Below are 15,171 nucleotides of genomic sequence, written 5' to 3'. Positions count from 1 at the left end.
GCGACGGAATTTTTCGTCTCTATAATGTAACATATAGCGACGGAAATTTCCGTCGCTATTGTTCCGTAGCTAAAACCCCATTTTCTACTAGTGATTCAATAGCAAAATAAAATTGAATGTATATATTATAGATGGTTGCTCCCCTATCTATATAAGGTTCTCTTCCTTTAACTATGTACGTAAATGAGTAGATTTCTCTCCCCCTTTATCACCATCAAAAATGGGGTATACAAAATAAAATATATGCAAAGATCCAAAAAATAAACCTCAAGTGTTAGCCTACACGTATCACATTCCTCAAGTGTTTGGATTTATGACCTCTCCTAGGCATTACTACCAATCCACTCCTCTTGGAATTGACCCCGATCTCTCCCAAACACTCCTCTTGGCAATTTTATGTGTTTAGACATGTTATGACAATGATTGCGTAAAGGAAAATAGTAGGATATGAAAATGACAATCAAAACAAACAAACAAACAAAGTCAAAGAATGCACATGCCCAAACTATTTCTTATGCGACAAAAATCTTCTTCACTAAGAGGCTTGGTAAAGATGTCCGCTAATTGAGATTTAGTATCAATATAGATAAGGGATACATCTTTCCGCTCTACATGGTCACGTAAGAAATGATGGCGTACATCTATATGCTTGGTTTTAGAATGCAAAACGGAATTTTTTGAAATATTGATAGCACTAGTATTATCACAAAAAAAATTTGTATCTTGAAAATACAAATCGTAATCAACCAAATTTTGTTTCATCCTTAAAAGTTATGCACAGCACAAGTCGGTGGTAATGTATTCCGCTTCCATAGTGAACAAGGTAACACAATTTTGTTTCTTGGATGCCCAAGAGATAAGAGAATTACCCAAAAATTAACATGTACCACTCGTACTCTTGCGATCTACCTTACAACCGGCAAAGTCAGCATCATAAAAATCATAAAGATCAAAAGAAGTGCTTTTTGGATAAAATAAACCAAGATTTTTTGTGCCATTAACATATTTGATAATTCTTTTAACCGCAATCAAATAAGAATTTTTAGGTGAAGCTTGAAAACATGCACATGCACAAACACTAAGTATAATATCTGGTTACCTAGCGTAAGGTAAAGGAGACTACCTATCATACCTCAGTAAATCTTTTGGTCTACCTCCTCACCACTAGCATCTGCATCAAGCTTGATACTTGTACTCATGGGGAGTTGGAGCATGCTTGGAGCTCTCTAATTCGAATTTTTTCACTAATTCTCTAGCATATTTTCTTTAAGAAACGAAAATCCCATCCTTAGATTGCTTGACTTGGTGACCGAGAAAATATATAAGTTCTCCCATCATGCTCATCTTAAATTGGTCTTGCATAACTTTTGAAAATTCCTTGGACAAATATTCATTGGTGGCACTAAAAATGATATCATCAACAGAAGTTTGAACTAAAAGAAAATTATTTTTCCGTTTACTAACAAAAAGAGTATTATCAATTTTTTCTTTAGAGAAATCATTTTCAAGAAGAAAACTAGAGAGGCGAGCATACCAAGCTCTAGGAGCTTGTTTTAACCCATATAAAGATTTTTGAACCCGGTAAACATGATTAGGAAAAGAATAATCCATAAAACTGGGGGGTTGCTCAACATATACTTCCTCCTCTATAAAACCATTTAAAAAGGTACTTTTAACATCCATTTGAAATAGTTTGAAATCTTTAAAACTAGCAAAGGCTAAAAACATCCTAATAGATTCTAATCTTGTAACCGGTACAAAAGTTTTATCATAGTCTATGCCCTCCTCTTGATTGTATCCTTGGGCAACTAAACTAGCTTTATTTCTAGTTACTATGCCATGTTCATCAAGCTTGTTTCTAAAGACCCATTTAGTTCCAATAACATGAACATTATTAGGTCTAGGAACTTTTCCAAACATTATTTATTTGAAAGTTGTTTAATTTATCATGCATTGCTAAAACCCAAAACTCATCTTTTAAAGCATTATTAATCTTTTTATGTTCTATTTGGGATAAGAAGGCTACATTACCACACTCACTCAAGACTTTTGAGCGAGTTAGAATTCCTTTGTTCTATTTGGGATAAGAAGGCTACATTACCACACTCACTCAAGACTTTTGAGCGAGTTAGAATTCCTTGAGATGGACTCCCTATTATTTGCTACATTACCACACTCACTCAAGACTTTTGAGCGAGTTAGAATTCCTTGAGATGGACTCCCTATTATTTGTTCTTTTGGATGATCCGGTGTAAATTTCCATGTCTTGGGGAGTTCTTCTTGATTTTGTATGTTGTTGCTTTCCCCATCCTTTTGTGCATCCATTGAGGGTATGTCATTAATTTGAAAGATCTCTAATCCTCCCTCAATGTCATCATTATCCCTAGGCAAACTATCTTGCAAACCAATATTAGTCTCATCAAAAGTAACATTTATAAATTCTTTAACAACAAGTGTTCGTTTGTTGAAGACCCTATAAGCCTTACTTCTAGATGCATATTCCAAAAATATACCAACATTAATTTTTGAATCAAATTTATCATGATGGTCTTTAGTGTTGAAGATAAAATATTTACAACCAAAAATAATAAAATATCCAATATATGAGGTTTTGCCAAAAAAGAGTTTATAAGGAATTTTCTTAAATTTAGGTCTAATTAAAACACGATTTAAAACATGACAAGCTGTATGTACGGCTTCCGTCCAAAAATACTTAGGCAAATCAAAAGCATTTATCATTGTGCGTACCATCTCTTGTATGGTGCGATTTTTTCGTTCAACAATACCATTTTGTTAAGATGTTCTAGGAGCGAAAAACATATGAGTTATACCATGATGGGCACAAAAATCATCAAAAATTTTATTTTGAAATTCACCACCATGATCACTTCTAATTTTAATAATTTTCAAATCTTTTTTAATTTTAATTCTTTTTACAAAATGAGAAAACTCTTCAAAACATTCATCTTTATTTGTAAGAAAAATTACCCATGTAAAACGTAAAAAATTATCAACAATAACAAATACATAATGTTTTCCTCCTAGAGAGGCAACACGCATGGGACCAAAAGGATTAAGATGCAATAATTGTAAAAGTTTAGAAGTGGATACCTCATTTATGGATTTGAAGGACTTCTTAGTTTGTTTACCTTTGGCACATTCCTCACACATAGAGTCTTTAACATAGATTAGATTTGGTAGACCTCTTACTAAATTCTTCTTGGATTGCTTAGATATTAACTCCATGTTGGCATGTTCAAGTTTCTTGTGACAAATCCAAGGATCTTCATCCACCGCAGTAAGGCACTTCACATCTTTATCTATTAACTCATTCATCTCAAAGATGTAAACATTAATTCTTCTAAAAGCAACAAAAATGATTTTATCATTCATACTAAGAATATATTTATCCGGTTTAAAAGAAATATCAAACCCTTTGTCACTTAATTGACTAATACTAAGAAGATTATGATTTAGTCTTTTAACAAAATAAACATCCTCAATTATAGGAGAATGTATCTTACCAATATTACCAATACCTACAATTTTGCCTTTCTCGTCGCCACCAAAGGAGACATTGCCTTCTTCAATCCTTGATAGGGTTGCAAATAATTCCTTGTTGTTCATTATGTGATGTGAGTAACCACTATCAAGGTACCACAACTCCTTATGTCTTATGCGAGACGTTCCCTACATATGAATAAGTTGTAGAACCTTTTTGGTACCCTTAGGTACCCACATTAACTCATAATTATCAATGTTGTTTTTAATTCTACAATTAGTAGAGATATGACCATATCTCATGCAATATGTGCATAAAAACGTTTTCTTATATGTAGGAGCATGAGATTTATGATACTATTTTCTATCAACATGATGATGTCTAGAGTAGGCATGATTAGATTTAATCCTATCATTTTCAATTTCTAGCCTCTCCATTTTAGACCTTAGTTGTTTGTTTTCAAAGTCTAGATCTCCTATCATTTCATCTTTTAGAGCAAGAGAAGATTGTAATTGCACAAACTTAGAATCACAAGAAACATGTAACTTTTTGAAAGAAGAGTATTATTTTGCCACTCTTTTAAATTCAATGTTTAATTCTTCTAATGCGGGGTTTCTAGTTCACATTGCATATAGAATGATTTACTTTCGGTTTCGGATTGTACCTCATCTTCATGAGCCATGAAACAAATATTTGGATCATGAAGAGTAATCTTGGCGCCCTCATCATTGCTATCCGAATCACTTGGTTTGAATTCATCCCATCCGGCGTACATAGCCTTCTTCTTCTTTACTTCAAGTATTTCTCCTTAAGCTTGAGACAATCCTTTGCTAAGTGTCCCGGTTCATTGCATTCGAAGCATTTACCTATACGAGAGGGAAATTTGTTGTTATTATTGTTAGATAGATTTTTAAAATTTTTACTTATTTTAATTAATCTTGATATTCTTCTAGAGAGGTGTGCCACTTCTCTAGAGACATCAACTTCACTATCCGAGGAGGATGAGTTATCAATTGCCCATTTGAGCGCAATAGTCTTCAATTTTTGAGATGGTTCCTCGGTTGCCTTTGGGGGTACTTCCTCCTTTTTCTTGATCTTCTTCTCATAGACCTTAAGCTTGCCAATGAGACCATCAATAGTAAGTGTTGTAAGATCATGAGCTTGTGTTGTAAGATCATGAGCTTCCTCGATGGTCGTAGCTTTGGGCTCTCACACCGGCGTCAAAGAGCAAAGAATCTTGTAGTTCTTCTCTTGGTTCGTCAATTTCTTATCTAGGCCATGCAATTCATTTATGATATTAGTAAACTGAGAAAACATAGCATTAATAGATTCATTTGGAAGCATTTTAAATAATTCATAATCATGCATGAGGCCACTAATTTTGGACTCCTTATTTGGAAGCATTTTAAATAATTCATAATCATGCATGAGGCCACTAATTTTGGACTCCTTAACTTGGGGGTTCCTTCATGAGTGATGCATCATGCATGAGGCCACTAATTTTGGACTCCTTAACTTGGGGGTTCCTTCATGAGTGATGCATAATTTTTTCCAAATTTCGTGTGTGGTTACACACGTGGAAACCCTATTGTATTCATTGGGGGTAAGTCCAAGTCCACTAATTAAGGCATTCATGGCCTTTATATTAAGGTTTGCTTTGAGCCTCTCATCATCGGTCATACTACTACCACTAGGCTTCTCAACATATTTCTTCTCTTTAATGTCTAGGATATCAAGGTCAGTGCATCGAATATAAATCCTCATTCTAGCTTTCCAATAAGCAAAGTTACTATCGGTGAAAAGGGGTGGCCTAGTGGTGGATTGTCCTTCTAGCATATGCATATTCATTAAGGCCTACATTTATATCTTTTCTCTAAGGGGTTTAAGCCTAACAAACAGAAGAGACCTCGCTCTGATACCAATTGAAAGACCCTAGAGAGGCGAGGGGGGGGGGATGAATTGGGTTATGAGGTAATAAATATGTAATTAAAAATAAGCAATGCAATTCACCACAAAATAAAATACAAAAACAAAATAAGAGATATGAGTTAGGAAATAATTAGTCAATTGTGACACGCAATATGTTCACGAGGTTCGGTCCTCCAACCTACGTCCCCGCTCCTCACTCTCGAGGAGAATTTTACTATCACAACCTAGTTTGGAAGCCAAAACTTCTATACAACGATCTCCTCTTGAGATCTCACAATCACAAAGTAGATCTCCACAAGATCTTACTCGCCACACGTTATAAAGAACTGAAAGAACCTCTCTTACAGCAGCCCTATGGCAAGAAGAAGAGATTCTAATTAAGGCTTGGGATGTGGGATTTGCAAGTGTGAAAAAAGATTTGGGAAATTTGAAAATTGAAGCTCCTTATGGCACAAGAACACAAGCTCAATCAATTTCTCTTGCCAAGTTGGTTTAGAATTAAATGTTGTAGGGTATATAGGCAATCCTTAGAAGAAGCCAAAAACCCTGGAAAAAACAAAAAAGACCAAATCCTGAAAAATTAGAACCTGACAGAAACTAGTTGTTACAGTAGAGGCGATCGATAGCAGAACCAATGTCGATCGACCGTGGGAACTAGCTGTTATAGCCAAACTATCTGGACTTTTTATGGTCGACCGCCTAACCATATCCGGTCGACCGTGAGAAGCTACCAGACTTCCCAAACTCTCTGGACTTTTCACGGTCGACCGCAGAACCAAGTCCGGTCGACCGCGAACTAACACAGAACATACACAGAGTTTTTAAACAGGTTTTGACTTTGGGAAATTGTAAAAATTATCAAACAACTTTCAAAAATTGTAAAATTCTAGAAAATGTTTTTAAATAAGAAAACAAACTTGTTTGATAAAGGATTTTGCAAAAAGGTCCTTATACTTGTGAAAACTTATTGTTTAGCAAAATTTACAAAATATGAGTTTTGAAAGTATGTATGTGTTATCCCAATAGCTTCAAATACAATCTAACAAACTACTTGCCTACATTAAGCACTAGAGAGAAATAAAAATGCAAATATCACATCACATATAAGTGCATAGCTTGAGTCTTGTTATTTGCGTGAAGCTTCTAATTTGATATTGTGCTTTTGATAGCTTTGCTTCACCAATATGCCTCCACCTCCTTGATTTCATTGTTGTAGCTTGATAATCCATCTAATCCTCCAATAAAGATACTAATAAGCTTGATATTCTTGTAATCTACAATATCACTCAATAAACAATTAGTACTAATAATGATGGTTGTAGATCATCATGAAAACATAGAGGCTAACACTATAGTCATTAGTCGACTACACTGTAAAGACAGAAGTTCTGGAATTCTGAATTGACTCTTAATAGTCGACTAACATATAGTCATTAGTCGACTACATTGTAATTTTATAGAAACTGGAATTCTGTCTGAGCCTTTACTAGTCGACTACAATATGTATTAGTCGACTACATTGTAAAATGACAGAAACTGATATTTTAACCAAGGATTTAGTAGTCGACTACTAGTCTTATTGGTCGACTATTAAGGGGTAAATATGAGATGTATGAAGTATTTTGAAACTTATTCTTTATCTATAAACTGTAATGGTTAACATATGAGATTTCTATTGTTAACCACACACTAAGCATGTGTTAGTGTATTCTAATCACTATGTGTGTGTATGTGTTGTGAGTGATCAAGTCTTGTACAATAAATCTAAGTAGATAAAACGTAAAATTTACTTTATGACATTTATGCACTTCTTCTTCTTTACTCCTTGCACTCATCCTATACTTTGCTCACATATCTTGATCATGTTTGATGTTGATATCTGTATTGATATATTAGTGCATAATAATACACATAGTATATAGATTATTATCATCAAAACTATATATTTGGGTCAATATATTCAACAGATTGAAACAAGTTAGATGATAGAGCTCTCACAACGATCCAATTATAATTGACAAACAAAGTTTTGCATGAAGTTCTCACGGAGAAGATAACAGCTGATTTGTGGTCTAAATTGGAGGATTTGTATTTCACGAAGTCGCTCACAAATCGCCTCCTCTTGAAGTAGTGTTTGTACACACTTCGGATGTCGGAAGTAACACCCATCAAATCTCATATTGGTGAATTTAATTCTGTAATTATAGATTTGAGTAAGATTAATGTAAAGATCGATGAAAAATATCAACCTCTATTATTATTGTGTTCTTTGTCGCCTTCCTACAAGCACTTCAGGGATACTATAATTTATGGTCGAAATTCTATTAGTATCAAGGACGCCAAAGAGAACTTATTGAATAAGGAGAAGATCGATAAAGAGTTAACCAAAAGTGAAAATGGCTATAAAGATGATGGCTTGTTTGTTCGAGGAAGATCAGAAGAAATGGGCTTTGGAGGTAACAAGTATAAGTTAAAGCACAGGAATCTGACCTGCAGATATTACAAGAAGAAAGTGCACATCAAGACCGATTGTTACAGATTGAGTAACAAAAATATACAAGAAGAGTATGAGGAAAAATCAAAGGACGACTCCACTGAAGTTGATATTGCTAAAGAGGTGATACATATTGTTTTGGGAGTTTCCTTTCAGCTTGGTTTGTTTTGATCAAGAGTTCTACTTACATTAGACTTTTCACAACAAATCATATTAGAGGTTTATTCCTACTTGGATTCTTGTTGGCTTTTAGAATATATAAACTTCTATTCCTATTAGAACTCTTGCTCCTTAGACAGCAATGAGTTGGGATCTTCAAGGCTATATAAGAGCAAGAGCAGTCTTTCAAGCCAATTAGATGCATCAATCTTCAGAGTACTAATCAAGAAGAGAGAGTTCTTTTGTGAAGTCTATTTGATATTCTTCTTGTTTATTCCTTTTAGTTCAGAGTTGTATTAGGTTTTTTGGGTGTTATTTAGGATTGAGTGATTGAATGATCCACTATGTAATCCTCACAATTAGTAAAGCTATTCTCCTCCTTCGTCGGTGGACGTAGGTTACAAGCCGAATCACGTATATCTGTGTTCATGTGTTCTTGATATTTTTCGTGCTCTCTTGTGATTGATATTAACTTATCCCGGGGATTTTGTCATAACAACTACTATATGTAAATATTACATCAAAATCTCTTAATCTTGATAGATATATATATATAATATATAATTATATTATTATAATATACATATATATTATTAATATATATTTATACTATAATATAATACTACTAATTATTATATATGAGATATGGAGTATCCTTGTCTAGGGATTCCTCCTTACGACTTAAATAAATGATTGAGCGACTTAGGGAGATCGCTCCATTGCAACTTTGGAGTTACATATTCTAAACCCAACACACAAGTTTGGGTGAAGCCTCATCGTTTGACTCCATCTAGCATCGTGAAAAGTTCTATTCTTTCAAAACGTTAAATTGATACGAGTTGGATGATAATCAAAGGCGACGTGTACCAATTGGTGTGTTTGGGTTTGTAGATATGTGATCAAGTTCAACGGGAGCGATCATCCAATGTCGCTCTATCATGTGATTTAGAGCGGCTCATAGGAGGAAAATCCACTGTGCTATGCAGGATACCCATTATCTCTCTCTCTCTCTCTCTCTCTCTCTCTAATATATTATATATATATATATAATAATTATTATAATATATACTTTATATAATTATATATTATAATAATATATATATTATTTATTGATACTAATTATAATATAATAGTATATATATAATATAGAATATACAACAATAGTAATATATAAATAATATAGATATATAATAACTTATTATTATATACTATATACATATATATATACACTATATTAATATTTATAAGATTATATATATATATATATGCCGGAAAGTGAATCTAGGGTGAACGCCCTAGCGTCCACCTACGGACGCAGCCTAAAATAATTCATCCTAACTATTTTTTGACGATCCACTGGTAAATCTTGAGCTAACGTTCTTTAAACTCAATACCACCAATTTAGGGTAGACCCGTGTGTTTGACCTTGTTGAGTCTCCAATAAATTCTATTCATTGAAATTGTTAAAATTGCGTACCAACACAAATAACGAGCGAGTGGCATGAATGGTCAAAACCCGACGGCGTATCACCCCAAAAGGGTCTGTTTTAAAGGTTAGAACTCTGTAGATCAAGTTCAACGGAGAGGATGTATAAATATTGGGAATGATGTGATTGTAGCCGCTTCCTTAGGTAGGGAGCTCTCGGGTTCACTTAGATTCACTATGTCCATTATATATATATATTATATATATATATTATATATATCTATGAGAAATATGGAGAATTCGGTACCACAATTCCTCCATTGAAATTGATATGAGGTGGCCAAAGCTCACCCTAGCATCACACCTTTGAAGAGTGAGCCTCATCACCTATTCAACTACTTCAGAAAAAGAGCTCATTTTGTCAAGGTGTGTCATAGCGGCGGGATTGGGCAACCCACTACTAGAGTTTCAAGCAAGAACTTGAGCTACAGTTTCTCCACCATTTCTCGTCTCTTCTCTTTATATATATACCTTTAATATATATATTATATATATACTTATAATTATATTATAAATTATATATATATATATTATACTTTATATATATACTATATATATTAAAGGACACATTAGGGGGTGTTCGATGTAATGCAATTGTTTGGGAATAGTGCCGATGAAACAATTTATACACAGAATAGGGAGAGGACCATAGCCGTCACCTATCACTAATGTTATATATGTTTCATCAAAACTAAAACACACAAAGAAAAAGCTATATCCCAAGTGCTCACATAAGCTCGCAAGTACAACCAGAGTCTGAAAATCAAAGTTATGTGACAAAATTAATTGCAAACAAAGTCTAACTACGCCCCCCAAAGACTTGCAAACAGGTACTAAAAGTTGTAGTCCACAAGCTCGCATGTAAATATTATATCCTTAAATGCATAAAATGTACTAATATTAAGCATGATATATTTTATCAATGTCAATAAATATATTTTCTAAATGGGTAAGAAACTGATATGGGTGAGTTTAATTGGACTTGAATATAAGGTCACATGGGCTTGTTTCTTTGCAAGCGTGACTTCACAAATGAGACCAAATAGATGCACTTGATCCTTTTGGCTTGAGTGATAACCAATATTTGATGTTCAGTCAGCATCATTAGATTGAAGTGCACAAGAGGCTTATAACTCATGCCTCATTATCTTGGCAACATTACGGCAGTTTTTTGGATTTATGAGTCCTATAAATAATTTGGTGACTAGACTTTTAAATTTAAGATATTTTGTCCTTTNAACCCCCCAACCCAAAAAAACCCCAATTTTTCCAATATACTTCCCTAACTTTAACATGGTTTGCAGAATTCTCTAAAACTCTCAACATTATTTTCAGAAAACCACACAATGAACTTGTGATATGGTCTAGAGAACCTACGTTATCTTGTTAGTGGGGAATATTGAAAAAATTGCAAACGCTTGGGAGCCAGGCGATGTTTTTGACAAGCCCAAATGGCTACAATAGTTAAAAAGTGACATTTATAAATTATAGGATGTTATTTTAAATTGAGCCAAGCATTAGGGCATTATGTGAAATTTACCCCAATTAGTAACATATCTTTTGCATCAATGTTGCATTGGTTTTGCCTTTATAATTGTGCAAACCAACTCCATGCAGGCTTGACCAAGTCACCGCACAAAAAGAGAAGAGTATAAGCAAAGCCTAAGTATGATGGTCACAGAATTGACCATATATACAAGATCACATCCGACTCTGATCTAATCAAAATGTGAAAACAAACTAGAATTCAAACTAGAAATCCTCCTCTTACTAGAATTTGTCATGTCCTATGGGATATGTCTACACCTCGTCCTCCATATCTTTGAAAAAAAGAAGATCTTGTACCTCTGACCCCTTTTTTCAAGATCTTCTCTTTAAATAATAAAATTCAAAAAAAAAATTGTTACAGTTAAATAATATTGATTACTTTGTTAATGATAAATTAAATCATGTCATTTAAATCACATTTATAATAAAGTTTCAGCAATCTATATATAATAGTAGACCAAATGGATTTGAATCCTTTCCACTACTTTTAATATTAGAGATACTATTATTTTAATCATAACTATATTGATGTTAGAGTTTAAAATGATAACCCTCAATACTGTTCAATAAGTCCAAATTTCTGTCCAAGAGAAGGCCCTCAACTTGTAGGGTCATGTTAGATAATAAGAATAATCCATAATGCTCACCTAACTTCAAATTTTGGTACAGTGACTTGATTTACAGTAGTCTCTCTACTATTAAAACTTAATATATAATGTTATTAGATTTTTTAAACTCTTTTTTACTGCATAAAAAACTCTGAAGTTGTACTGAGCGTTATAGGCTATATGGTTTTATATTCGATCAAGAACCTTATGATTGAGAAAATGATGTCCAGTGTACATTTTCTAGTTGCGAGAGAGTAGAGCTCTTCTACATTCTTAGTTATTGCTGAGGGACTCTACACTTCACTAGTAGTATCTCTTCATTCGGACCCATGAATGATTTTAATTACATAAATAATCTTTTAATTGTAGAGAATCAGCTTCCGCATCCATAAATAACCCTCCAAACAATTCTTCCCCTCCATCACATATCAAAAAATGGCCACCACCTCCTCCTCTCTCCTCCAATCTCTCCTCTTCTCCCTCATCATCCACATCTCTCTCTCCACTCGCCTCCCCATCCTCACTGACCCCACCACCATCTCCACCTTCTCCACTGACTTCGGGCACCTCGTCACCTCCTCCCCCGCCGCAGATCCTCCGCACCCCCTCCCCTCCGACCAATCTCCACCGTCCTCCTCTCCTCCTTTCCACTCAGCCTACCGCATTCCCCGTCTCCGCTCGCCGGCAATATGGCACCTCCGTGCACCGGCAAAATCCGCTTGCGGGTCATGACGGCATCGTTGTCGACATAGGCAGGCGTTAGGGTAACAGTGGTGGTCAACAGGATTAGAGTGTTTGATGACTATGTTGATGTTGGAGGAGAGCAGCTTTGGATTGATGTGTTGCTTGAGACGGTGAAGCACGGGCTCAGCCCGTGCTCTTGGACTGATTATTTGTACCTTACTGTTGGTGGCACGCTCTCCAATGCGGGGATCAGCGGCCAGGCGTTCCGGCACGGGCCGCAGATCTCCAATGTGCGTGAGTTGGATGTTGTCACAGGTATTGGCACGTGCAATGCAGGTGTAATAATGTTATAGAGTAGTTAGCTGCTGATACTTATTTTATTAGTACATGCATATTATTCTGGCAAAATTAGTATGTCTTGGTCCTTGGACCACCCTGTGTACATAGTCTTACCTTGCATTTTCACTAGAGGGTGTTTCCAGGAATCGAACCTGTGACCACCAGTTCACAAGGTGAGAGCACTCTTGTTGCGCTAGGAAATGAAGCCTGTCATGAACGTTAGGAGATACACGTGCTGATAAAAATAGAGCGTGAATTGCAAATGATTTATCTACCATAAACTATGTTGATGGAAACTAATTATGTAGCTAGAATGTGACATGTGGTCCTTTTTACAATGACAACATCAATTATGTATTTTGATTCGAACTATTATCACATGTCTGTAGCCTATGCTTCACAGTTTATCTTTAAAATGGGAATTTTTGAAATTACTACTTACTAGAAGGAACTATTTTGGTCCTGTAACAGGGACAGGAGACATATTGACATGTTCAAAGAAGAACAATTCAGACCTCTTCTATGCAGTCTTAGGAGGCCTCGGCCAGTTCGGCATCATAACTCGGGCTCGGATCACATTGCGACCGGCACCGAAACGAGCCCGTTGGGTTCGACTCATCTATGTAGACTTCGAAAATTTCATAAAAGACCAAGAAAAGCTTATATCAATACTGGAGGAGGATGACTTTGGGTTTGATTATGTTGAAGGGTCTCTTATGATGGATCAAAGTTTAAGCTCAAATTGGAGATCTTCATTTTTCTCTATGGAGGATGTAAATAAAATAAGCGAGCTTGGAGCAAAATTTGGTGCAATTTACTGCTTAGAAGGATCTGTGTACTATGATGATGGCTTGGGTACAGCAGCAACAACTTGGATTGATCAGGTAAAGACTTTTGTAGGTACTGTAGCCCTAGTATGTGTGTTTTATTTTGAATTTTTGCTTATAAATCCAAAGAAGTACTCCTGTTTACTTTAAAAACAACATAGTTCTATATGTTGCGATAATGCACCCGAATACAAGGTTACTTACTTTTAAGCTCAAAATATAGAATACCTAGGATGTAGCTGCATAGTCCGTCGTATGTATAGGAGGAGGGTATATGCTAGCTATTTACCCTAGAATACATATGCAGCTGTACACCCATGAGAAGATATAGAACTACAAGGGTTTCAGAATAAATGTAGTGAAATCTTGGGTTTATAATAATGAAATCTTTGCTGTTGTGGGGCAACTGGACAAGTTGTCATGTGTGTGCACATCTAGGTGATATCCTTTGTTGGAGCCCCTACTTGATTCTGCTGAGAGAGGTGGTCCTTTCTCTTTCTTACTATTGCCCAAAAGTTTGTGGGGCAGCGCATTTCCATTCTATGAAATCTAAACCCCACATTTTTTTTCTTGTTTGTTCAGTGAATTCCTGTCTACTACGTATTTAAGTGTTGATAATCATTGACATAGCACAAAATCAAACTGTTTGGAAATTAGTACAGTGGTTAAAAAAAAATTCCACTTTGGTTTACAAACTAGTGGACAGAGATTACTGAATAGTTTATCTCAACGCTTTTCTATTACCTGTGATAACGTAAATAACTAGAATAAAAGTAACTAGTTTGCGGTCCGTGCAAAGCACGGTATTTTATTTTTTTGCTACAGTAATCTTTTTTTTTTAATATGCCATGGTTTGAATTTTTTAAAGTGCGACAGTATCCCGCTCTGCTACAGTACCTTTTAAATGTTACAATATACCCGTGTGTTACAGTAATATTTTAAATTAATTATTAGCTACAGTAATAACATTACAGTAAATGTTACTGTAGCATTTACTGTAGCATGAACAATGAATCTCTGATCCTCCTATTTGTATAAAGGAATAGATGCATATTTTGGGCATATCGTTTGGATCAAGCGCCTACATTACAGATGGATATTTTTGGAGGTTGGTCTGAGCATTAAAGTATCGATTCGATTCAAATTCGATTCCATATTGAACTAGTTTGCGGTCCGTGCAAAGCACGGTATTTTATTTATTTTTTTGCTACAGTAATCCCTTTTTTTAATATGCCATGGTTTGAATTTTTGAAAGTGCGACAGTATCCCGCTCTGCTACAGTACCTTTTAAATGTTACAATATACCCGTGTGTTACAGTAATATTTTAAATTAATTATTAGCTACAGTAATAATATTACAGTAAATGTTACTGTAGCATGAACAGTGAATCTCTGATCCTCCTATTTGTATAAAGGAATAGATATGAAGTCACCAATCAAGTTTATAGAAGAGAATTGAGTGCATTGTGGCTCTTTAGGAGCAATGACTTCCCGTATAGCTTGAGATCTTCATCATTTAAGAGCCATCATGACTTAATTTTATCGAAAAGCTTAAATTAGCTACCAATCCCTGCTTTCTCTCTAAGTTTTTTTTG

General features: G+C 34.9%; 1 protein-coding gene across 1 annotated transcript in view; it reads left to right on the top strand.

Annotated features, from left to right (window-relative positions):
* The window catches only part of LOC109837834 (cytokinin dehydrogenase 5-like), a 4,348-nt gene continuing 1,338 nt past the window's right edge, over positions 12,162–15,171 (top strand). Inside the window, exons 1-3 of the mRNA XM_020406200.1 lie at positions 12,162–12,434; positions 12,479–12,725; positions 13,221–13,633. Coding sequence (XP_020261789.1) covers positions 12,162–12,434; positions 12,479–12,725; positions 13,221–13,633 — 933 coding nt within the window. The remainder of the gene's footprint in view (positions 12,435–12,478; positions 12,726–13,220; positions 13,634–15,171) is intronic.

This window comes from Asparagus officinalis, chromosome 1 (assembly GCF_001876935.1).
Source record: "Asparagus officinalis chromosome 1, Aspof.V1, whole genome shotgun sequence".
Classification (NCBI taxonomy): Eukaryota; Viridiplantae; Streptophyta; class Magnoliopsida; order Asparagales; family Asparagaceae; genus Asparagus; species Asparagus officinalis.
Note: the sequence above shows the minus strand (reverse complement) of the source record. Positions and strands in the feature narration are given on the sequence as shown.